At 43.4% G+C, this 24,328-nt stretch overlaps 1 protein-coding gene across 2 annotated transcripts in view; it reads left to right on the top strand.

Moving 5' to 3' along the window:
• The window catches only part of stk11 (serine/threonine kinase 11), a 166,588-nt gene that overhangs the window by 46,804 nt on the left and 95,456 nt on the right, over positions 1–24,328 (top strand). For both annotated transcript variants that reach the window (XM_086004618.1, XM_086004617.1), the window contains exons 3-6: positions 2,833–2,922; positions 5,864–5,996; positions 17,715–17,851; positions 18,344–18,471. In XM_086004618.1, the coding sequence (XP_085860744.1) occupies positions 2,833–2,922; positions 5,864–5,996; positions 17,715–17,851; positions 18,344–18,471 (488 nt within the window). The remainder of the gene's footprint in view (positions 1–2,832; positions 2,923–5,863; positions 5,997–17,714; positions 17,852–18,343; positions 18,472–24,328) is intronic.

Below are 24,328 nucleotides of genomic sequence, written 5' to 3'. Positions count from 1 at the left end.
GGTGGAAAAATTAATCCTTCAAAAACACTGATTTATCTGATTTAATACTGTGTAAAATCAACTTCATTACAAAACCTTGAATACTGCTGTCACACTTTGCAGTTATGCTATTAATTTCTTGTGTTTTGAGCATCTTGCACCACATACATCACATAAACTCATTAGTGAGAATAAAAAATATATTGCCAACTTCGTTAAGGGGGGAAAGATTTGGTATCGACCATTTTGGGGCGCTAACTTTAGCATCCGGTGCCAATTAGCACCGGCGACCGTGAAATTCAGTTTTAGAGCCCCAAGAGGGAGGTGGAGCGCCAATTCAAGTACTCCACTTCCTTCTTCGAGCGCTAACCCCGAATATCGTGGCAGTGCGTTCTGCAGCACTATGCACTGGACCACGTAGCGCTGCCACATGGAAGGGCTCTTCCCCTCATTAAAGGAGAGGGCCCAAGCCCACATCTCTGCAGGACCCTACCTGGACCACCGGGGAGCAACAGCCTGCCACAATCGCGGCACTGACCCTACTTTCAAGGACTCAACGGGCTGCAACAAGTAAGTTGGCTGATTTTTTTTTTTTCCCTCCCGGCCCGTCACCTCCCCATAGCGCCCCACGAGCCTCCTGCCGCGCCGTTCCCGCCCCCTGAATCGGTCGCTGTCATCACCCGGTGCAAATTCAGGGGGTGCGGGCCAATTTTGCAGGCTGGGTGAAAAAGGGGCGCTGTGCACGATGATGTCATCGCCAGCGGAGTGGGGCGCTACCGGTTACTGCCGCCGCCAAACTCCCACTGAATTTAGCGAGAGTCGTTAGCGGCGCCGCACCCAGGCGATAAGTAGTTTGCCCCCCCCCCCCCCCGCCCCCGGAGGCGCTAAGGTACCCAATTTCTAGCCCAAGATGTCTTACAGGGAATGATGTATGTTCCAGCATGCACCTGTGCAAATTAGTCAGCAGTCAGTTTGCTTTTTAAAATAAAAAACAGGCAATTGTCTTACAGCCAGCTCCATTCATTGCTAGTGATGGACTATTTACTGCTGCAGGTTTCACTAGCGGGACTTCTTTACATTTCCTCAGTCTTCATATTCAAAATAATCATGATATTTCAGACCTGTAACATTTAATAAAAACATTTCTAACGTGAAAATAATTTAAAATAAAACAATTCGGTGACATTATTCATGGTTTCTTTGTTGGTGCATGGGACATGACGAGACTAATGGTACTGACCTAGTGTGGATGGAATAGATTTAGGCAACAATTCTAGTGGGCAAAGCTACCAACTGAGAAGAGAAAAGGGAACAAAATACACAAAAAAAACCAGTTTATGCACCACTGCGCATACACAATGCATGGATGTATATTAAGCTCTGGAAAAGCTTGTCTGATCTTACAGAATTCAGTAAATTGAAGACATGTAATCATTACTGCTTTATGGTCCATTAAATATACTGTGTGGTTGGATGTCTATCTGGTTTTAGATATGAATGGAAACTGTATCCAAGCAGAATGTTCTTTCGGGTTAATAATGCAAAGGAAAACCAATTGCTCCTGCTTTAGATATTCTACTTTTGTATTTTGAAGATTTGTGACTGTTTCCATTCAGCTTTTTCAGGATTTGAATAACTTTTTATGATGGAATTTGAAAGTAATAACATTTATTTGAAACTTCGGTTCATAACACACTGAAATGCCTTTTATAGCTGACATTTATTTCAATTGTGGGACATTTTTCCACATTAAAGGCACTGTACAAATGCAAGTAGTTGTTGTTATCTTGTACCTTCCAAGGATTGCGACTGATGTAGTTTGACTTCCGAAAGAGTTTTAGGAAGTGTGACATTTTAAAATTCCATATTAAATAAGATATTTAAAGCAATATGATTACAGCGCATGCCAAAATAAGTACCTCTTACAAAGCTGCTTTTGCCTCATAAGGAAACAAATAATTAGGGGGAGAAATTCAGTTGGTTGCGCCACCCGTTAGCGCCTTAAGAGGGCGCTAAGTGGGTCGCAAGCTAACTTGCGCCCAGGCTCGACACTGCCCACTCCTCCCGCTAAATTCCACGGGACGTTAGTGGTGGCGCTAACAGTTAGCGCTGCGCCGCTGCCGATGACGTCATTGGTGTGCGCAGCACCCCACTGACGCCCCAGCCGCGATATTCGGCAGCGCCCCCTGATTTACCGCCGGACGCTATGTCCGACAGGGTCAGGTGGCGTACCTGCGGCCGGGGAGGCGCAAATTAAAGGCGAGGTGCGGGGCGGCCATTTTTGTTGTTGGCCGCCTGCCAGCACCTGCCTGCGCTCCCGTCCCCGGCCTCCTGAACCCCGCCCCCCCCCCCCCCCCCGGCGGAGTGCAGGCTGCGCTCCAAGAGCCCGGCACTTCTCCTCGGTGCCGGGCTCTTTTGCCTGCACTCCCGATCCTCGGGGGCCCAGCTGGGCCCCAGATCAAGCTGCACAAGGCCCCTCCCCTTTAAGAGGGGGAGGAAGGCCTGCAATACCGCAGCACGACGTGCGGCACGTTTTGCCACGATATTCACTCGCAGCGCCCCAAGAGGGATTTGGGGCGCCTCCAGTAGCACCGTGCTTCTCTTTGGGGCGCAACCACTCAATTTCCGGTGCGGGGGTGCGAATGTTTCCGGGGCGCTACTTTTAGCGCCCTGGCGAGGCTGGTGCCCCAAATGGGACTATGCTCAATTTCTCCCCCTTAATTTCTTAATTAAATGATGTGGAAGCTATGCATTTTTAACTGTTGGAATAGTGTTATTAGCTGTTATGCTAAAATAAAATGGTCAATGTTTTGCTAATAAGTTGGGACATAACTTTTCCTTGACTTGCCTAACGTATATGGTAATGGAATATTGCGTGTGCGGAATGCAAGAAATGTTGGACAGCGTCGCCGATAAGAAATTCCCAGTATTTCAAGCTCATGGGTAAGTTACTTTCTTTAATTATCATATGGTAGGAAAGACTCTTTTCACTTTTAAGCAAGTCAATTTTACACACCTTCTGTATCTGGCACTCAACTACTTCGTGCCCCCATAAACGTTTAATCATATCCTATTTCCACACCCTCTTTTTTAATCACGTCTCCACTGCAAACTCGGAAAGTAGTGGTCACCAGAAAAACTTGAAAATAATTTGGGGGTTTTCACAAAACTTGAAAAAATGACTTACTTTCTCATTTTCTGTTCCTTTTGAAAACTGCCATATTGGTACATGTCAACATCAGACATTCACCTGCAAATGTTTTGCACTTCGTATTAATTTAGAACCTCCAATAATTAACATAAAGATCTTCTATGTATGTTCCATCAATGCAGTATATCTTCCTAAATGTTTGGTGTTGATCTTCAGCACTGAAATAGCGGCTTCAGTTGTGAATTACGTGTGAGGCTCTCACTGAGGTTAGTGGAAGATTTAGATTTGGCTTGCCTCTTTAAGCTCATAGTCATAATGGCAGAGAAGGAGGCCATTCAGCCCATCGAGTCATGCCGGCTCTCTGTAGAGCAATCCAGTCAGTCCCATTCCCCTGCTCTATCCCTGTAGCCCTGCAAGTTTATTTCCCTCAAGTGCCTATCCCCTTGAAAAAATTGAGTGTCTCTGCTTTCACCACTAACGTCGGCAGCGATTTTCCAGGTCCTTGCCACTCGCTGCATAAAAAAGTTTTCCCTCACATCCCCCCTGCATCTCTTGCCTAAAACCGTAAATCTGTGTCCCCTAGTCCTTGTACCATCAACTAATGGCAACAGCCTTTCTCTGTCTAGCCTATCCAAACCCATCATAATCTGGTGCACCTCTATCAAATCACCCCTCGACCTCCCTTGCTCTAATGAAAACAAATCCAGCTTCTCCAACCTGTCCTTGTAGCTAAGATCCTCCATCCCCGGAACCATTCTGGTAAATTTCCTCTGCACCCTCTCGAGGGCCTTCACATCCTTCCTAAAGTGTGGTGACCAGAACTGGACGCAACACTCCAGTTGTGGCCTGACCAGCGCTTTATAAAGGTTCAGCATAACTTCTCTACTTTTGTACTCAATACCTCTATTTAGGAAGTCCAAGATCCCATATGCTTTGCTAACCACTCTCTCAATATGTCCTGCCACCTTCAGGGACCTATGCACTTTAACTCCCAGGTCCCTCTGTCCCTGCACACTCTTTAAAACTGTGCCATTAAGTGTATATTGCCTCTCCCTGTTCCTTCTGCCAGAATGCATCACCTCACACTTCTCTATTAAATTTCATCTGTCACTTGTCTGCCCATTCTGCTAGCCTTTCTATGTCCTGTTGCAGTCGATTGGTATCATCCTCACTGTTTGCAACACCCCCAAGTTTGGTGTCATCGGCAAATTTAGAAATTCTACTCTGTATTCCAATATTCAGGTAATTTATATATCAAAAAAAGCAGTGGCCCCAGCACTGACCCTTGGGAAACACCACTGTCTACCATCCTCCAGTCTGAAAAATAGCCATTTACCACAACTCGCTGTTTTCTGTCCTTCAGCCAATTTCTTATCCAAGCTGCCACTGACCCACCTATTCCATGAGCCTCAATTTTGTTAACCAGCCTTCTAAGTGGTACTTTGTCAAACGCCTTCCTAAAATCCATGTAGACAACATCCATTGCATTCCCTTCATCAATCCTCCCTGTTACTTCATCAAAAAATTCAATTAGTCACACACGATCTGCCTTTTACAAATCCGTGTTGACTCCTTAATTAGCTTAAACCTTTCCAAGCGCCCGTTAATTTTATCCTTGATTATTGTTTCTAAAACTTTGCCCACCACTGATGTTAAACTGACCGGCCTGTAGTTACTAGGATTGTCCTTGCACCTTCTTGAACAATGGTGTCACATTTGGCACTTTCCAATCCTCAGGCACCTCCCCCACATCTAGAGAAGATTGGAAAATTATGGCAAGCAAGGCTCATTGTCACTTTACACTTTAAAAGTATCATTTTCTTCAAACTTTTTTGTTGTGGCATGCTACTGATTTGTTTGTGCACGTGTTGCCCCGATTTAAAATATATTCATATTTTAGGCTGTGGTTTGAGACTAATTAATATGGGCCTAGTGCAGCGGGATTATAGAATAATTGATTAAACAATTGAATTTCCTGAACTAAAGGTGCTAAGTAAAGTTATTATAGAGCAGGAGCGCATACTGAAATGTTAATGGTATCCATTTTATTATGGGAGCATCCAAAAGAGAACGGCATCTAAAGTTTTACATGTGTTGAAATAGAAGCTGTCATGTTCTTTGAATGTAGTTGATCAGTACAGTAAATGACTCATTTAGCAGATTCCTAATGCCACATACTATATTACAAATTAAACATATAAATGAAGGCTGCAAATTTGGATCGGCCATGGGTACCTCCTCGGGTTCAACGGCATCAGTCACTCCCATAAGTGAATGCCATGCTCCTTACATGCTGGAGTAGACTCACACTGCCCAATATCTACTTATACAGCCGCATAACCCAGGGATGTTACAGGAGATAGCTCCTTGTGATCTGATCCAGACATTGGTTCTCCAGATTTGCTGAAGGCAGACCATTAAAACGCCTAGTAAGACCGGACCAGATACGAATCATTAAGCTACTTTATTTTACAGCAAGTGTACGTAGAAAGGCACACTTATGATTAGACGTATTCAATCAATTCAATTTGTCTTTGCATAATAATTCAGAAATAATGCACATGCTGTACTTTGCCATATTAGTGGGTCGTCCTGCTTGGGTTAAATAAAATAACTTCTAACTACCCTCTGTCATTCTCCTCAGCCTGGTGACCACTTGCTCTCGCAGCTTTCTGTTTAAAGACCTCCCTGCCAGTGTCTGTGTTTTTAATTTTCTCAAAATAATTTTGACAGGTACTTCTGCCAACTGATTGACGGTCTAGAATATTTGCACAGTCAAGGAATAGTCCACAAAGACATTAAACCAGGCAACCTACTGCTAACAACGGATGGCACTTTGAAAATCTCAGACCTAGGAGTAGCTGAAGTATGTATCCTAGTTCTTATTACACAGCATAACACACATATACTTTATTTAATGTGGCATAAGTACTGGTCTTGATATCCAACATTTTCAAAACAGAAACATTTGGAGTTCTGTTTCTTAGTCATTGCTTAAGAATGTAGTATTTTCAAAGTTGTGATCGCTCCTGATAAACATGGGAGAGAATTTTCATTTTGAAAGAATGGTTTTAAACTCAAAAGGGAAATTTGGAGGAAGGCTGTCTTTTTTGGAATGGATGACCAACCTTGATTTGTTCAAAAGATGAAGAAAGCTTGAGAGTTTCAGTTCTGTCGAGAAGGATGTAGCCCCATGCAGACAACACTTGATGGTAAGTAGTATTTGAGAAAAGATGATTGGGTAGAAGGTGTCGGTCCTTTTTACATCATTCCCCATCAGTGTTTGTTGAAAACCTCGGTATTCAGTTGGTCCTTTGGTGCCATTCAACGCTGGAACCCGCAGAGTGAAGAAAACACTGAAGTCTTTGACTGTTGCTTTTGATGCTGTCACTTCCAGTGCAGTACCAATCGCTCTCATTACTTGGTAGTCTTGCAAAGTATGGAATGTTTTCAACATTTATTTGACCTACGGTTCTTCATTTCCTTAGAATTGAAGAAAAAGCTCAAGATGATGACATTGCCACAAATGATGTAGCTGGTGGCTGTGAGGTTACTGGCTGGCAGTTATCTCAAGCATGTACCCTCTGATGTTGGGATTCCAGAGTCCTACTGAAGGTACCTGGTGTTGAGAGTGACAGGGATTCAGTGCCAATACAAGATACTTCTCTTTGGTCTTGTACTGTCACTAAAGCAGACTTCCTCAGATTGAGGTACCTCCCGCCTATGTTCCCTTTAAGCTCTGGAACTCCGCAGCCGGCTCACTTGCTTTTAAATGGGGAAAAACCACGCATGCCCAGTATTTTGAATGGGCCGCGCACCCAAAAAAATTGGCGGGAACATTCCCTGCAGCCTAGATTTTCTGATCTGTGTCATTTTAATGGAGCTATTAACTTGTTTAAACTGAATGAATGAATGGTTTTACAATAACAATGATTGTAAACACTAGGCTTGTGTATTTAGCTTTATTTGACTGTTTGTTAGAACTCCCCTCTGTCAAGGCACAGAATTGGATACTATCCAATCACAAACATAACTGGACCAGCCGCATAAATGCTGCGGTTACAAGAGCTGGGCAGAGGCTGGGTATTTTGTGGCGAGTGTCTCACCTCCTGACTCCCCAAAGCCTTTCCCATCTACAAGGCACAAGTCAGGAGTGCGATGGAATACTCTCCACTTGCCTGGATGAGTGCAGCTAAACAACACAAGAAACTCAACACCATCCAGGACAAAGCAGTCCACTTGATTGGCATCCCATCCATCACCTTAAACATTGATTCCCTCCACCACTGACGCACCGTGTCTGCAGTGTGTACCATTTACAAGATGCACTGCAGCAACTCGCTAAGGCTTCTTCGACAGGACCTCCCAAACCTGCGACCTCTACCACCTAGAAGGAGAAGGGCAGCAGATGCATGGGAACACCATCACTGCCAAGTTCCCCTCCAAGTCACACACCATCCTGACTTGGAAATATATTGCCGTTCCTTCTTTGTCGCTGGGTCAAAATCCTGGAACTCCTTCCCTAACAGCACTATGGGAGTACCTTCACCACACAAACTGCAACGGTTCAAGAAGGCGGCTCACCACTACCTTCTCGAGGGCAATTAGGGATGGGCAATAAATGCTGGTCTTGCCAGCGACTCCCACATCCCATGAACGAATTTTTTAAAAAAATTCACAGGTATTGAACCTTTTTCAGTTTATATTTCATTGTAAATCAGGGAAATCTTATAATGAATACATGAAGGGGAAGATCTGTCCTTCATAGGAGCAAGTTCGTGACTATGTAGAATCATAGAATGACATAGCACAGCAGAAAGCCATTCAGCCCATCGTGCCTGTGCCAGCTCTTTGAAAGAGGCAGTTTCACTACTACTTTATCATTTTGGGGTTATTAAGCCCAAATAATACAGCTTTAGAACAAGAAGCAGGTTCAACAATACATGCAGACCTGGCACTTATTTCAACATGTTTTTGGCCTCATGGAAGGCTCTTCATGCGACCCTTGCAATATTTCTCCTTGCGTTGACCTCCTCATAGATGAATAGGCCTCTATTTGAATGGAGGTAAGTATTGGGAAAATTGGCCTTTTAAGGATTTGGCGTCTTGCCGTAGCCATGAGAGTGTGCTGTTTTCTCCTCGGCCCATACATCATACAAGATATTGTTCTGGTATTGCACTTCATTCTCTCATTAATTCTTCATTCTCTTCTGTTGCCTACAAATCAGAAAACTGTTTGACATGAGCGCAAAAATGTGTTTGTGATTCTGTTGTTTTCAACTAGCTTTGTTGTTTCTTGCCTTGGTGGTAGTTGCTACTTTTATAGAGAGGAGCAATCATCTGTAGGTGTAGTAAATTTAGCTGTGTGCTATGTGGCACAGACTCTAGCATTAAGCAGTGGGACTGGCGTTGTTCAAGGACTAAGAGTGTTAATAAAAACAAGCCTGAAGGCTTTGTGTCTTAATGTGAGGAGCATTCGTAATAAGTTGGAAGAATTAGCTGCAGAAATAGATGTAAACGGATATGATATAATTGGGATTACAGAGACATGGCTCCAGGGTGACCCAGGCTGGAAATTCAACATCCAGGGGTATTCAATATTCAGGAAGGACAGGCAAAAAGGAAATGGAGGTGGGGTAGCATTGCTGGTTAAAGAGGAGATTAACACAATAGTAAGGAAGGATATTAGCTCTGATGATGTGGAATCTGTATGGGTAGAGCTGAGAAATACCATGGGGCAGAAAATGTTAGTGGGAGTTGTATACAGACCCCCAAACAGTAATGCTGAGTTTGGGGATGGCATTAAACGGGAAATTAGAGACACGTGCAATAAGGGCACAGCAGTTATCGTGGGTGACTTTAATCTACATATAGATTGGGCTAACCAAATTAGTAACAATACTGTGGAGGAGGAATTCCTAGAGTGTATACGGGATGGTTTCCTGGACCAATATGTCGAGGAACCAACTAGAGATCAGGCCATCTTAGACTGGGTATTACGTAATGAGAGGATTAATTAGCAATCTTGTTGTATGAGGCCCCTTGGGGAGGAGTGATCATAATATGATAGAATTCTTCTTTAAGATGGAGAGTGAAGTAGTTGATTCAGAGACTAGGGTCCTGAATTTAAATAAAGGAAACTATGATGTTATGAGGTGCGAGTTGGCTAGGATGGATTGGGGAACGTTACTTAAAGGGTTGACGGTGGATAGGCAATGGCAAACATTTAAAGATCGCATGGATGAACTACAGAATTTGTTCATCCCTGTCTGGCATAAAAATAAAACAAAAAAGGTGGCGCAACCGTGGCTAACAAGGGAAATTAGGGATAGCATAAGATCCAAGGAGAGAACATATAAATTGGCTAGAAAAAGCAGCATACCTGAGGATTGGGAGCAGTTTAGGATTCAGCAAAGGAGGACAAAAGGATTAATTAAGAGGGGGAAAATAGAGTATGAGAGTAAGCTTGCAGGGAACATAAAAACTGACTGTAAAAGCTTCTATAGATATGTGAAGAGAAAAAGATTGGTGAAGTCAAGCGTAGGTCCCTTGCAGTCAGAATCAGGGGAATTTATAATGGGGAACAAAGAAATGGCTGACCAATTAAATACATACTTTGGTTATGTCTTCACAAAGAAGGACACAGATAACCTCCCAGCAATGTCGGGGAACATAGGGTCTAATGAGAAGGAGGAATTGAATGAAATCAGTATTTGTAGGGAAATGGTGTTAGGGAAATTGACTGGATTGAAGGCCGATAAATCCCCAGGGCCTGATAATCTACATCCTATGATACTTAAGGAAGTGGCCCTAGAAATAGTAGATGCATTGCTGGTCATCTTCCAAAATTCTATAGACTCTGGCACAGTTCCCATGGATTGGAGGGTAGTTAATGTAACCCCACTATTTTAAAAAGGTGGTAGAGAGAAAACGGGGCATTATAGACCGGTAAGCCTGACATCGGTAGTGGGGAAAATGCTAGAGTCCATTATAAAAGATGTAATAGCAGAGCACTTGGAAAACAGTGATGAGATCGGACAAAGTCAACATGGATTTATAAAAGGTAAATCGTGCTTGACTAATCTACTGGAATTTTTTGAGGATGTAACTGGTAGAATAGATAAGGGAGAACCAGTGGATGTGGTGTATTTGGACTTTCAGAAGGCTTTCGATAAGGTCCCGCATAAGAGATTAGCGTGCAAAGCTAAAGCACATGGGATTGGGTGTAAGGTACTGACTTGGATAGAGAACTGGTTGGCAGACAGGAATCAAGGAGTTGGAATAAACGGGTCTTTTTCCGAGTGGTAGGCAGTGACGAGTGGGGTACCGCAGGGACCAGCTATTCACAATATATATTAATGATCTAGACGAGGGGACTAGATCTCCAAGTTTGCAGATGGCACAAAGTTGGGTGGGCGTGTGTGCTGTGAGGAGGATGCAGAGAAACTCCAGTATGATTTGGACAGGTTGGGTGATTGGGCAGATGCAGGATAATGTGGATAAATGCGAAGTTATCCACTTTGGTGGCAAAAACAGGAAGGCAGATTATTATCTGAACTGCAATAGATTGGGAGAAGGGGAAGTGCAACGAGACCTGGGTGTCCTTGTGCACCAGTCGCTGAAGGTAAGCATGCAGGTGCAGCAGCGGTTAAGGCGGCAAATGGTATATTGACCTTCATAGCGAGAGGATTCGAGTACAGGAGCAAAGATGTCTTGCTGCAGTTGTACAGGGCCTTGGTGAGACCACACCTTGAGTATTGTGTGCAGTTTTGGTCACCTTAGCTGAGGAAGGATGTTCTTGCCATGGAGAGAGTGCAGCGAGGATTCACCATACTGATACCTGGGATGGCAGGAATGACTTATGAGGAGAGATTGTGTCGATTGGGCTTATATTCGCTGGAGTTTAGAAGAATGAGAGGGGATCTCATTGAAACTTATAAAATTCTAACAGGACTAGACAGACTAGATGCAGGAAGGATGTTCCCGATGGCGGGGGAGTCCAGAACCAGCGGTCACAGTCTAAGGATAAGGGGTAAGCCATTTCGGACTGAGATGAGGAGGAATTTCTTCACCCAGAGAGTGGTGAACCTGTGGAATTCTCTACCACAGAAGGCAGTTGAGGCCAATTCATTAAATATATTCAAGAAGGAGTTAGATATATTTTTAAGGCTAAAGGGATCAAGGGGAGAAAGCAAGGACAGGATACTGAATTTGGATGATCAGCCATGATCTCATTAAATGGTGGAGCAGGCTCGAGGGGCCGAATGGCCTACTCCTGCTCCTATCTTCTATGTTTCTATGAATGAATCTGTGGTACATTTTTGTTTGGTCAAGCACAACAGTAATGTGACGTATCAATCAATGAATGAAGGATTCATTTGTCCGCTTGGGCATAATGTGGTTTTGGCATTGATGCCTTGAGAATGCTACTAAACTTTTGTTGAATATTTTCTCCTGTTTTATATCACAGCAGACATTTTGAATAGGGCAAGGCTTAACTGTGCACATAGCCACTCATTCTCTCGTTCAGTCATATTATCTAGCAATCTGACACCGCATTTGTTTAGACTTAGAAGGCAGATGCCGAGTCTACTCATAAGAAGCAGCTTAGGAACTGGGCCTTCATTTAAGTCATCACCTGATGGTCAAGAAATATTTTTCCATTGAAAGTAAGCTTCCAATCAACCAGTATTCAGTACCAGCATTGGCGGAACAAACCCCTCAAAGAATAAGATTTAAACTTATAGAAAGGATCACCCCAGTAGTTCTTGGGCATTAGAATCTGGGCCAAGGGCAGATAAGATTGATTTAGGTACAGCTGTGGACTGGTGCTTGTCAAGTCAAATTTTCTTCTACTTCTGATTCATTGGTACACAGACCACTCAAGGTGATGGGAAAGAATGAAGGGGATGGAAGAGGGTTTCACTGGTGCCTGAATAGGGAAACAAATTTCTTATAATGGGAGGTAACCTAAATTTCAACCTACGCCAGCAGACCATGTCAAAAGAGTTTCGGATGAATTATTGGAAAAACGCATCAGCTATTTTTACCTTATCTTCTCCTCCATTTAAAATCAATTGTTGAATCTGTAGGAGAGAATTCCCTGAACATAAAAAGAGCCTTACAGATCAGACCATCGCTTCTCTGGTCCAAGTCCCATCCTGAGTTTCTCCCTCCTTTCCTCCCTCAGCCTCTGCACTGAGCAACTCCTCATCTTTGGTGATTTCCATCTCCATCTCAACTCAACACGCCTTGCTCTGTCTCTCCCCTGATTTCACTGCACTCCTATCCTCCCGAAACGTCTTTCTTCAATCATGTTCATGGCTACTCTCTCGACCTTTTCAACAGCCGTCGCTTCTCTATTGTCACGGTCTTGATCACAAACAAGGCCATCTCCGACTACTTGCCTGTATCCCTCACCACCTACATTACACTCTCGCCTTCCAACCCAACTTCCTTCTGTATCCACTCCTAGGGAAAAAAACAAGTTGCTTACAATTGCACTTTCAAACTATCAACTGCCTAGCCTTTGGCCTTCCATTTGCCATGGTACTTCTGCAGCTGTCGATCTGCTCAACCACTTCCTCACCCCAATAAAACCTTTAGGGGAAAAATTCGGTATCACCCCATTTGGGGCGCCGTTATCGGCCGTGCGCAAAGTTCAGCGCCTCGTGCTAATTATCGCCTCCGACAGCAAACTTGGCTTTTATCACCCCTGGAGGTGATTGGAGCGCTAAATCAGGCGCTTCACACCTGTCTTAAGGCGCAAAGGCTGAGCAGCGAGGCGCTACCTCAGAGTGCTGGCGAAGCAAGGAAGGGCAAATCAAAATAAACCTGCAAAGTGCTGCTCAGTACTCAAAACTCCTTCACACAGCGTTGAATCTCTCCAGAAGTCAGTCTCTCTCTCTCTCTCTCTCTCTCTCTCTCTCTGTCTCAGACTGCATGGTGCAAAAATGTCACCGACAAAAAAAGGTAGGAAGCAGTCGCCTTTAAATAGCGCTCCCCTAGTCCCTTTCTGACAGCATAACGCTCCCCTCAACCTGTCGTTGCTGGCGGTAAGGCAGAGGGCGCCACTCAATATCCGGTCCAGGGCACTAATGGGGCGTTGCGCACTCTGATGACGTCACAATCTGCCGGCGCAGGAGATCGTGGCGGAAGTGTTTAGCGCCACCGCAAAATGTCTAGTTAATTTCGCGAGCACCACAAACATCGCCGCGCCTGGCCTCTAGTTGCTTTGCGTCCCAATTGGCACCCTCTTAAGGTGCTAACGGGAGGTGCAAACAACTGAATTTTTCCCCCTTACTCTCTCCCACCCTGGTCATTCCCCTTGGTATGGCCTTCATCGTCACTTTCTCAAGTCCAAGTGGCGCAGACTTGAGTGTGTCTGGCACACAACTGGTCTAGCCATCCATCACCACATCTGGCTGTACCACATCGAGCGATCTGGGGCTTCACTTTCCTCTGACTAAACCACCCACTACCCCCCTGATGATCTTGGAGAGCAAAGAGGTGAGATGGGAAGCGAGTTATGATTTGGAATGCACTGCCTGAAAGGTTGGTGGAAGCAGATTCCATAGTAACTTTCAAAAGGGAATTGGTTAAATATTTGAAAAGGAAAGATTTGCAGGGCTCTTGGGAAAGAGCTGGGGTGTGGGACTAATCACATAGCTCTTTCAAAGAGCCAGTACAGGCACAATGGGCCAATCAGCCACCTTCTGTGCTGTAAGATTCTATTCCATGACTTTAACCCCGGCTTCTTTCTTTACACTACTGACTCCTTAAACCCCTCTCCACATTCTTCTCCAACAAGTGCAAGGATTTCATGGACGTCTTTGTTACTAAGATTGAGACCGTGCATTCAGCTGCATTTACTACTTACACTCCTTCCATTAGTCCACCAGATCAAACCTCCCCCATGACCCCACACCTGGCCTAGCCCTGATCTAACATCTTTTCCTAGTTTCTCACCTATCTTCCTACCTGCAGTCTCTTAACTAATTTTGTCCATGAGGCCCACCCCCTGCTCTCTTGACTCCATTCCCAATAAACCTCTGAAAAATGAACTTCCCTTCCTGGCCCCCATGCTAGCCGACACTGTAAATATTTCCCTCTCCTCAGCTACTGTTTCCCTCCCTTTCAAAACCACCTTCACCACCCTTCTCAAAAATCCCATCCTTGACACCTCTGCACTTTCTCTCTTTGTTCTCCTCAATTTCTCTGCATCCATTGACACTCGACCACATCATTCTCCTCCAGGTTGGTAGGGCTGCGCTCCCATGGTCCCACTCTTACCTATCTGATCATAGGCAGAGCATCTCCAGAAATGGTTTCTCTTCCTACCCCTGCATTGTTACCTCTGGAGTCCCTCAAGGATCTATTCCTGACCTCTTCTTCCTCAACTACATGCTGCCCATTGGTGACATTGCCTGAAGACATGGGGTTAGCAGCTACATGTACACTGATGACATCCAGCTCTATCTGTCCACCATCTCTCAACCCTTCACTGCCCCTGTGCAGATTGAGTGTCCGACATCCAGTTTTAGATGATGCACAGTTTTCTCCAGTTAAACATTGGGAAGACCAAAGTCATCGATTTTAGGCCCCATCTCAAACTCTCTGCCCTTGCCACTGATTCATCCCCCCTCCCAGTTTGAACCGGACTGATTGCAACCTGGGTGTTCTATTTGATCCAGAGCTGAGTTTCCAACCTGCTTTGCTCCACATCATAGTCACCTGCTTCTGCCCTACTTCAACTCATCTGGTGCTGAAATTCTCATCCATGTCACTGCCACCTCTAGGCTCAAATATTTCAATGCTTTCCTGGCCATCCTCCCATATTCTATGCTCTAACCATCAGCTCATCCAAAACTGCCCGTATCCTATCCTGCACCAAGTCTCGCTCGTCCATCACTCCTATCCTTGCTGACCTACACTGGCTCCCAGACCCCAATTACTCCAATTTAAAATTCTGTTTAAATCTATTCATGGCCTTGCCCCTTACTATCAGTAATCTCCACCAGCCCCCCCAGAACTCTGGCTCTCCAACTCTAGCTTCTTGTGCATCATCCCCTTCCCTTGCACCATTGTTGGCAGCTGTGCCTTCAGCCATATAGGTTCTATGCTTTTCAATTCCCTCCCTAAATCTCTCTGCATCTCCACCTCCCTCTTTTCCTTTAAGACTCTCTTTAAAACACACCTCTCATCCTCCTAATATCTCCTCCTTTGGCTTGGTATCTATTTTTGTCTGATAAAGGGCCTTGGGACATTTTCCACATTAAAATGCTATATAAATGCAGTATATAAGTAGTTGTTGACTTAAGGACTTTGAGTGTGGTTCTTCACAAGTTAATGTAACCTTCTTTTGAGTTCACAGCCACCATCACTATTGTTGTAGGTGTTCACTCACCATCTAAGATCCAGATGGTCCAGCAGGCTTTAAGCTGAGTATTTTACCTGGCTCACGTTGACTGTCTAGTTTTGCCTTCCCTTAAATTAATATCAGTGTTTCAACACAAACATGTGCAACTTTTTCAGTATATTCATTCTTTTATTGTGAAAAATCACCTGCTATGTGTGATCAGTGAGATCTAAACTCATGGTTTATTAGTCTTTAATTAGTACTCAATTTTTTGCTATTTGATTTTCAGGTAGAAAACCAGTAAGATTCACTGTCACTTTACAAACAGTGGCTAACTCCATAGCATGGATTGGCATGAGTACAAAGTAGATATTCCCTTAGCTTTGCTGAGCTCATTTATTTTTTTGTGTGATTTACTGCTGCCTTGATCTTTCTGCTAAATGAAATTGACATGGCAGTACTTCTGTCATGGCCTCACGTAAGACTGATTCTCTTGCTTTGAGAGATGGCATATAGTATGTGAAGAGAACTAATTAAGAACAAAGGTAACTTACTCGGAAATAAAAACAGAAAATGCTGGAAATACTCAGCAGGTCAAGCAGCATCTGTGGAGAGAGAAACCGAGTTAACGTTTCAGGTCGATAACCTTTTGTGCTCTGTGCTGAAATGTTAACTCTGTTTCTCTCTCCACAGATGCTGCCTGACGGGCTGAGTATTTCCAGCCTTTTCTGTTTTTTATTTCAGATTTCCAGCATCCGCAGTATTTTACTTTGGTGATATCATCGAATCATAGAAATTTACAGCACAGAAGGAGGCCATTCTGCCCATCTTGTCCGTGCCCGCCAACTAAGAGCTATCCGCCCTAATCCCACTTTCCAGCACTTGGTCCGCAGCCTTGTAGGTTATGGCACTTCAAGTGCATATCCAAGTACTTTTTAAATGTGATGAGGGTTTCTGCCTCTCCCACCCTTTCAGGCAGTGAGTTCCAGACCCCCACCACCCTCTGGGTGAACACATTTCTCCTCAAATCTCCTCTAAACCTCCGACCAATTACTTTAAATCTATGCCCCCTGGTTATTGACCCTTCTGCTAAGGGAAATAGGTTCTTCCTATCCACTCTACCTAGGCCCCTCATCATTTTAGGCCCCTCATCATTTTATACACCTCAATAGTACTTCACAATTTTTGGCATGAAGTATAATCCGCAAATCTTTCACCTCGCCATCCTCCTCACTGGACCTGGCTTAGGGTCTTCTTGACAGCATGCTTATTTTTGTTTAACTTCAGTAAGTTTTGAAAGTGTTTCTCTTGTCCTAGAAGAAATGGAATAACCGATGCTCTTATTTGCTGGGGTTTATGCTGAGATGACTCCTACAGTCAAAGAGCTGCTTAAAAAGGCCTGGCATGCACAAGAAAGGTCAAATGACAATCCTGTTGAAAATATTTTTGGAAGGACCGTCTTTAAGCTGAATTCTTTTGATTGAAGGAAAGGTTAAAAACTCTTCAGAGAAGAAAAACTGTGGGAAAAAGAAAGATGCAAGACAATAATACAATTACAGTAGTCAGAATTAGTATAACTGGACGAGTAGATTTTTCACTAAGACTGGATTTAAAAATGTTTTTAATATATTTCATGTTTTGTCAGGCTCAATTCTGGGCAATGGTACATTTTACTTCGCTTTGTTCTAACAATGGCCTACTTCAGAAGAGCATTTCCTACCGCAATGTTCCACTTCCACTGTCATTATTTTGGCATCTGTGAATGAACGTGGGGAGAAACTTTCATCCCATCAGCCTTGGCTGGATTTGAACCCAGTCCCAAGGGGGACAGAACAATAATCTTAACCACTGTGCCAGCCAGATCGTGGAACTAGATTTTTTTGATGCATGCTGATATCTGACTAAAATACAAAATAACTGATCCCTTGATTTTCTTTGCTTGCAGGTTTGGATTTGAGGTCCCCCTCAAAGTCTCTTGCATTTCTTTTGTTTGCATTTGGAAATTTTTACCTGTGTAGTTGAGTGCTGACATTAAATAGCTCTATATAAAAAGTTTCTTGGAAAAATGTTTTTTTTTAATAAAACCTGCAATCTGCAGGATGTGTCTAAGCTTGCCGTTAAAGTGGAAAATAGAACACCATGAATTTGAAAGTGTTGGTATTTTTTTCTGTACCTAACTAAACATTAATACAGTAACTCTTTTTTTTTCAATTCTCCTTATTTCAGGCATTACACCCTTTTGCAGAGGATGACACATGTAGGACAAGTCAAGGGTCACCAGCATTCCAACCTCCAGAAATCGCAAATGGCCTAGATACATTTTCAGGGTTCAAGGTGGACATTTGGTCTGCAGGGGTGACATTGTAAGAAATGTTCTCTGCATAATTATTTATTGATGTACAAAAAAACAAAGAATTTGCATTGAGGGGTTGTGCGGGAAAAGTTCTTATTTAAATGAATGTTAAAGCACCACACAAAATGATAGTGTGGATACTACAAGGCCAATGTTAGTTAAAAGCATTGTATGTTCAATGAAATGCAATTTTATAGCATTTTGCAAGTAACTGATCAGCTGTATAACGAAATAAAACCATAGAAAATGATCTATCATTGTGATGAAAGAATCCTCCTTCCTCTTGCCCAAAGTATTACATGCTGCGAATCTGGTGGAGCGATGCAAAGTTTTAACTCTTCCATCGAAAACAGTAATTTTATTTCAGTATTAACAAACGTTCCTGTGTTTTTTCAGTATTGCCGAATGTTAATGCTGCAAATTTACACACAAAATTGAAATGAAATACATTTTTTGTGAAATTTTATATTGTGGTAAACTCAATGGAATTTTTGTTTTCCAGATATAATATCACAACGGGACTTTATCCATTTGAGGGGGATAACATCTACAAATTGTTTGAAAACATAGGGAAAGGGGAGTACACCATTCCAGAGGAATGTGGACCGTTGCTGTCAGATTTACTGCAAGGTAAGCACAGAAAAATATACCACTGTGAAACCTTAGGGATAGCTGGACTTTGTGAGTTTGCTGCTGGACAGTCGCAGCCACAGGTAATTGTAGTTCAAGCACCACTTTCATTGGCTCAAGTTTTTTTAAATTGCACCTCTTTTGTACCTGGCACGTACATTTGAAATAACATATATTGAGTCAGAACTAAATAAATTATCTAATAGCAAAATACTGCGGATGCTGGAAATCTGAAATAACAGAAAATGCTGGAAAAACCCAGCAGGCCAGGCAGCATCCGTGGAGAGAGAAACAGAGTTAACGTTTCAGGTCTGGGACCCTTCATCAGAACTGGAAAAAGCTGGAGATGTAGCAGATATTAAGCAGGTGCAGAGACGGAGGGGGGCGGGGGGGGAGGAATTGAAGGAACAAACTGTGCTTTTGTAAGAGGCAGGAAAGATAAAATGTTGCAAATGGGAATGGCAAAATCATACAGCATGAAAAACGGGGGCAGGGGTTATAGTTTGAAATTGTTGAACTCCACGTTGAGTCCAGGGGGCTGTAAAGTGCCTAATCGAAAGATGAGGTGCTGTTCCTCGAGCTTACGTTGAGCTGCATTGGAACAATGTAATAGGCTGAGGAGAGAGAAATCCGAGTGGGAATGAAATGGTGAATTAAAGTGACAGGCGACCGGAAGCTCAGGGTCACCCTTACGGACTGAATGGAGGTGTTCTGCAAAGCGGTCGCCCAATCTGCGTTTGGCCTCCCCAATGTAGAGGAGACCGCATCGTGAGCAGCGAATACAGTATACTAAATTGCAAGAAGTGCAAGTAAATCACTGTTTCACCTGGAAGGGGTGTTTGGGGCCCTGGACAGTGGGAAGGGAGGAGGTAAAAGGGCATGTGTTGCATTTCCTGCGCTTGCACGGGAAGGTGCCGGGGGAAGGGCTGTTAGGGGTGATTGAGGAGTGGACCAGGGTGTTGCGGAGGGAGCGGTCCCTTCGGAATGCTGAAAGGGGAGGTGAGGGGAAGATGCGTTTGGTGGTGGGATCACGTTGGAGGTGGCGGAAATGGCGGAGGATGTGAGCAGTGTTTGTGGTTCAGGTGCTGTCCTTACCACTGATGAATATGTTGGTAGTGGAGGGAGCAGAAAACGTTATATTTTCTTTTAAACAGGCTCAGCTGGGTATGTGTAGAGGGGCATGTTGTATTGCATCAGTTAATCCCTGTTGTTTTTTGCCGTGTTCCATAATGGTGACACGGAAAAGCTGTATCTTTACAGTGAACCTTTTGACCTGAGTAGTTCAAAACATGTTTATCAATCTGAAAGGTTGGATTGTGATTAATAACAGGCCATAAATGAAGCTTTATTTTTTGTCCCATCAGCAACATGTTCATAAACACATCAGGAGCCATCTTTGTGCAGACCTTTTTATGCCATCCAAATGAAACCTACACTGGGGTTTTATTGTCATTCGAAACTGGATTGGTACTTCAGTGGGTTATTTTAATTCATGTGGTGATCTGGATATGATTGTGCTACTGATGCCACAGATTGTGGTAGCTGGGTTCTAATTGACTTGGAAAATTTGTATCAAAGATTCACCAGGTCACAACCAATGTTCCCTGTAATTTTTTTTGGGGCCCGCGTGGCCCCTTTAATGGGAAGCGTGGGTTATTCAAAATTCCGCGCATGCACGGTTTTTCTATTTAAAAGCCGGCTCGCCAGCCACGCGTGACCTTCAGAGCACCGCGTGGCTGCGCAGCTTAAAGGGAACATTGGTCACAACTTTATCTTTATCTTTATATACTTCTGGGCCTCAATTGCCTGAAAAAATTATTTTTTTGGACAGTGGGAAGCAGAAAAAATAGATAAGTAAAATATTTTTAAACTTACTGTTTAAGGAAAGCATAACATGGGTTATATTAGAAATAAAGTAAAAGTAAAAATAAAATTGGAAGAATTTGAGGGGAAGGGATAGACCATATCAGCAGAAGTAATGAGTTCACATTTTAAAAAAAAAAAACGTAAAATTGTATTCTAAGTATTTCTTGTAGTTGGAATTGAATCTAATGAGAAGTTTTATTACAGTAAATTGTTTCAAAATGGTGTGTGAGCTGACCGCTTCAAATATGACTGGGCCTGGAAATTTACTGTGGACTGTGGTCAATCTAAGCAAGCGTTAAGTTTTAGGTGGAGCAGATATTTTATGCCCATGTAGGTTGAAAGCTGTACCGCAAAGATGCAGTAGGTGGCACACTGCATCGATCAGAAGGCTACAAATACTGTAAAATGCTTAAAATATCATTTTATAAAAGTACCATTACATTTTGCTTGATTGATTTGGGCAAAAGGCATCCATCTATAGTTGAACTTTATAAAATACTCCTGATCAACATGTGTATGTGTGTGAGATATATATGTATATGTTTCACTGAGTTTTGAGAATCACTGGATTATAAATTATTCTAATAAATCTCCAATGGCAGCCTTCACAGGAAGTGGGAGGATATGTTTTCTTTTTTTATTTGTCTTTGTCGTGTTTATGTTGATATTCTCTGACTGTCTTCTCTTCTGAGCATCTGTGTTTCTCTTTCTCTTCCGCTCATCTGTGTTTCTCTTTGTTTTTGCTTTGCTCTCTGCTCTTTTGCTTTTTTCCTTTTGGCTGGAGGCGATGTGGTGGAGAAGGATACTGGTAAGGGCTGCATCACATTTTCCTTTGGCAAGTGTGGGTAAAATCAGTCTTGTAGCCTTCAGATCCTTTCTGACGTTGCCTTACCCCTCTTGCTTCCTCTTCCACCCCTGTGGTCCCACCATCCTCTTGCTGCTGTTATGTCCTCACCCTTTCCCACTCCTCCCATCGTCTGCACTCCTCCCATCATCTGCACTCTACCCCCTCCACTCAGATTTCTTGCCCCATCTACTTACCTCCTGCTCTTCAGCTGATATTTCCTCAGCTCCATCTGGTTACCCCATGAGCCGGATCACAAACATTTCCCCCACTAGCCTGATCACAAGCATCCACCCCCACCATTTTGCCTCCGAGCAGCCTGATCCCAAAACCCCAGTGCCCTCTCCCCATTCTCTCCAGCCGCCTGATGCCAAAAGCTGCTTCCCCAGCATTAAGTTAGAAAACCAATGAAGAAGGCGCTTGCCGGAGGATTGAAGGTGGCGAGTTGGGTGGGATTATGAGTATGTGGCATGGTACCATGGTAATCGAACAATGGGCTGCCTTTAAAGAGGTGATAGTTCTGGTACATTCCCACAATGGGGAAAGATAGGGCAACTAAAGCCAGAGCTCCCTGGATGACGGAAGAGAGTGTAAGATGAAGCAGAAAAAGAGCGTGTATGACAGATGTCCAGTTGAAAATACAAGTAAGAATCAGGCTGAATATAGAAAGTTCAGAGGGGAAGTGAAAAAGAAGATAAGAGGGGCAAAGAGAGAGTGTGAAAATAGATTGGCAGCTAGCATAAAAGGGAATTCAAAAGTCTTCTATAGGCATATAAATAGTAAATGGGTAGTAAGAGGAGGGGTGAGGCCGATTAGGGACCAAGGAGACCTACGCATGGAGGCAGAGGGCATGGCTGAGTTGTTAAAGGAGTACTTTGCAACAGTCTTCACCAAGGAAGAAGATGCTGCCAAAGTCATAGTGAAAGAGGAGGCAGTGGAGATACTGGATGGGATAAAAATTGATAGAGGAGGTACTAGAAAGGCTGTCTGTACTTAAAGTTGATTAATCACCAGGACCGGATGGGATGCATCCTAGGATGCTGAGGGAAGTTGAGGAGGAAATCGCGGAGGTACTGGCCATAATCTTCCAGTCCTCCTTGGATACGGGGTGGTACTAGAGGACTGGAGAATTGTAAATGTTACACCCTTGGTCAAAAAAGGGTGCAAGGATAATCCCAGCAACTACAGGCCAGTCAATTTAACCTCAGTAGTGGGGAAGCTTTTAGAAACGATAGTCAGGGACAAAGTTAACAGTCACTTGGACAAGTGTGGATTAATTAAGGAAAGCCAGCACGGATTTGTTAAAGGCAAATCGTGCTTAACTAACTTGATCGAGTTATTTGATGAGGTAACAGAGAGGGCTGATGTGGTGTACATGGACTTTCAAAAGGCGTTTGATAAAGTGCCACATAATAGGCTTGCCAGCAAAGTTGAAGCCCTTGGAATAAAAGGGACAGTGACAGCATGGATACGAAATTGGCTAAGTAACAGGAAACGGGGAGTAGTGGTGAACGGTTGTTTTTCAGACTGGAGGAAGGTATACAGTGGTGTTCCCCAGGGGTCGGTTCTAGGACCATTGCTTTTCTTGATATATGTTAATGACTTGGACTTGGGTGTACAGGGCACAGTTTCAAAATTTGCAGCTAACACAAAACTTGGAAGTATAGTGAACAGTGAGGAGGATAGTGATAGACTTCAAGAAGACATAGACCGGCTGGTGAAATGGGTGGACACGTGGCAGATGAAATTTAAAGCAGAAAATTGCGAAGTGATGCAATTTGGTAGGAAGAACAAGGAGAGGCAATATAAACTAAAGGGTGCAATCCTAAAGAGTGTGCATGAACAGAGAGACCTGGGGGCATATGTGCACAAATCTTTGAAGGTGGCAGGGAAGGTTGAGAAAGCGGTTAAACAAGCATACGGGATCCTGGACTTCATAAATAGAGGCATAGAGTACAAAAGCAAGGAAGTTATGATGAACCTTTATCAAACACTGGTTCAGCCTCAACTGGAGTTTTGTGTCCAATTCTGGGCACCGCACTTTAGGAAGGATGTGAAGGCCTTAGAGAGGGTGCAGAAAAGATTTACGAGAATGATTCTTGGGATGAGGGACTTCAGTTATGTGGATAGACTAGAGAAGCTGGGATTGTTCTCCTTTCGAGCAGAAAAGGTTGAGAGGAGATTTGATAGAGGTGCTCAAAATCATGAGTCTAGACAGAGTAGATAAAGAGAAACTGTTCCCATTGGTGGAAGGGTCGAGAACCAGAGAACACAGATTTAAGGTGATTGGCAGAAGAACCAAAGACGACATGAGGAAAAACTGTTTTACGCAGCGAATGGTTAGGATCTGGAATGCACTGCCTGAAAGGGTGGTGGAGGCAGACTTGATCGAGGCTTTCAAAAGAGAATTGGATAAGTACCTGAAGGAAAATAATTTGCAGGGCTACGGGGAGTGGGACTGGTTGAAGTGCTCTTGCAGAGAGCCGACACAGGCTCGATGGGCCGAATGGCCTCCTTCTGTGCTGTAACCATTCTATGATTCTACCTCATGTACTTATCTAGCTTCCACTTAACGACATACTCCATCCATAACACCCTGAAAAAGTCAAGGAAATTCATCAGACGGGATCTTTTAAATCATTTTGTCTGTTTCTTACTAAAATTAACATGAAACTGAGGAACTCCCAGGGTGCAAAACTTTAACGAAACTGCACTTTTATGATTCTTACTAAACATGTAAAAGGATTAGTTAAGCTTTAAAATAGCATGAATATAAGAATTGACTGTACAAAATTCATTCCTTTATATCTGTCCTCCAAGAACTCTATTGGTTATAGCTGTTTCATACACATTTATTTAGTACTTCTCTTTAATGATCTACATCATCTATATTAAACAGTTTATTTATTAATTTCCTTTATCATGGAGAATGTTGCTAAATGGGCAAAGGCATCACTACGTGTAGAGCTTTTAATTCCCCTTATCCCATGCCATTTTGTAAAAAATGCAGGGAGAACAAAAATGCAACTGATACATTTATAACAATAGACGATGAAGCATGAAGCATATATTACAATGTTTATGGGCTGTTGCGAATTGTTTTTTGCATTATACTTCCACATCTACTTGCAACAGCTACTGGCCTAG

This window comes from Somniosus microcephalus, chromosome 13 (assembly GCF_052327205.1).
Source record: "Somniosus microcephalus isolate GS21.2 chromosome 13, FLI_Smic_1.0, whole genome shotgun sequence".
NCBI lineage: Eukaryota > Metazoa > Chordata > Chondrichthyes > Squaliformes > Somniosidae > Somniosus > Somniosus microcephalus.
Note: the sequence above shows the minus strand (reverse complement) of the source record. Positions and strands in the feature narration are given on the sequence as shown.